Genomic DNA, 2,043 nt, shown 5'->3' with positions numbered 1-2,043 from the left:
ACAAGTATAATGTTGTAATACTTTGTTAATGCTAAATATACTTCAACTCCAACACATTTCGGAGAGACAAAACAAACCATTATTTGTATAATTTGTCTACTGTTGATATTGTTACTGTTTGTATTTTGCTTTTATTTTATTCTATTTTTAACTCATGTGTGAAACCTGTTAACTTTCTGCTGCCGTGACAAAACTATTTTCCAATTTGGGATGAAAAAATTTCATTTAATACAATCTAGTTAGATAATTTGGCAATATAAAAATACATAATATGCTTATATGATGTGATGCAGTACTGTACTACAAATCTACCTGGTATTTAAAGAAATAACTAAAACTGGCTTCACTTTGAAATGCATTTGTTGGCGATAAACCAGAATAATACAGTATACTGAGTACTTTTGAGACTTGAAATACGTTCTGCTGATGATACTTGATTAGCTTTTTCTTAATTAACATTTTCAATTCAGGACGTTTTTTAAAACCATGGTATTTCTACTTTTACTTAGGTTAAGGGTCTGAGTACTTCTTCTACTTGTTGCTTAATCACATGCAACGTTTTCAGGGTCCTGTGAAAGTGAATGAGCAACATATTTAGTGCATGGATGTATAAATAACAGTCTATGATAAATACCTTATACGACACAGAGCATCTCTGAGCCAGATCCTCGATGTCAGAAGAGACCACGTCCTCCACTGAGGAGACAAGAAGCAGAGTCAGTAAAAGTACACAAGTATTATCATCAAAATATAGTGAAAGTAGCGACAGTAAAAGTAGTCATTGTGCAGATTGGTCCATTTCAGAATAATATATATGATATGTTTTATAATGATTGATCATTAAAGTGTTCTCAAAGCTGGTAAAGGTGCAACTAGTTTGAATGACTTTGTATACTGCAGGGTAGCTTGTGAATTTACTCCAGGTGGAACTAAAGTCTGATTTAACACGTGATTATATTTCACATCATTCATCCACATCTGTAAAGTAACTGAAGGTATTAAATACATGTAGTGGAGGAAAAGTACACCATTTACCTCTGAAGTGTAGTGGAGTAGAAGTACACAGTAGCATAACATGGACATACTCAAGTAAAGTACAAGTACCTCAACATTGTACTTGAGTACAGTACTTGCACTTAGTTACTTTACACCTCTGACAAGAAGCCATGCTTGTTATTTCTGTTGTAGTTTATATTTCAAATGAAGCATCTTCAAACACTCACCTGTTTTAATGTCTGCAGCACGCAGGTCACGCACTAAATCCGCATCCAGTCCAGGACACATCCCTTCTCTCAAGACTACCATGGTGTTGCATTGTCTGATGTTAGAAAATAACACCGTTAAAAAAATAAATCAGAAAGTAAAGAGCTAGCTAGCTGTACAGTTAGCCACAGTTGTTTTTAGCTTTGCGGCTAAGTTAACTACATGGCTAACGTTTCCGCCTGAGTGGACCTTATGAATGACTTCCACTGAAGATTCACGGCTGTAAAACACTAACAGGTTTTACTAACGACAAACTAAGACTTTTACGAAACTTTTACGACTTGCTTTACTGATGCCTAAGCAGCAAACGGATTCAAAAACGAAACGCGAAGGTTTAATTTCCTCCTCCCGCTTGCCGTAGTAATGTGCGCTCGCATTTAGTTGGGGTAATGTAGTTTACTGCTCCAAAGTTTCTTGTTTGTTGCTCATTTGTGTCTTAATTTAGTGCCTCTTTTTTTAAGCTTTATTCATTCATCAGTTTATTTGTTTGATTTTGTTTCTCTCTCATTCGTTCTACTTTATTAACTGAAACAAAGTTAAATACAGAACATTAGAAAAAAAAGTACCGCATAGGCCTATACAAAATAATAATAATTTAATTCAGTCTCAAACCGACTTAAACAGGTCTACCAAAAAGTATAAATGCAATTGATAAAATCAATGAAAAACACAACATGGGACATGAACATCTAAAATACTAAATAAATATAAACACCATTTGAAACAGTTTGGGTCATGACAGAAGAACTTTAGAAATTACTTCTAGTCTGTAAATCCATC

At 34.2% G+C, this 2,043-nt stretch overlaps 1 protein-coding gene across 1 annotated transcript in view; it reads right to left on the bottom strand.

The window, feature by feature from the left end:
* The window catches only part of rad51d (RAD51 paralog D), a 38,128-nt gene extending 36,550 nt beyond the window's left edge, over positions 1-1,578 (bottom strand). Inside the window, 2 exon segments of the mRNA XM_034114153.1 lie at positions 635-696; positions 1,224-1,578. Of these exon segments, the coding sequence (XP_033970044.1) occupies positions 635-696; positions 1,224-1,305 (144 nt within the window). The 5' untranslated portion in view covers positions 1,306-1,578.
* Positions 1,579-2,043: the final 465 nt, after the last annotated feature.

This window comes from Trematomus bernacchii, unplaced genomic scaffold (genome assembly GCF_902827165.1).
Source record: "Trematomus bernacchii unplaced genomic scaffold, fTreBer1.1, whole genome shotgun sequence".
Lineage (NCBI taxonomy): Eukaryota > Metazoa > Chordata > Actinopteri > Perciformes > Nototheniidae > Trematomus > Trematomus bernacchii.
Note: the sequence above shows the minus strand (reverse complement) of the source record. Positions and strands in the feature narration are given on the sequence as shown.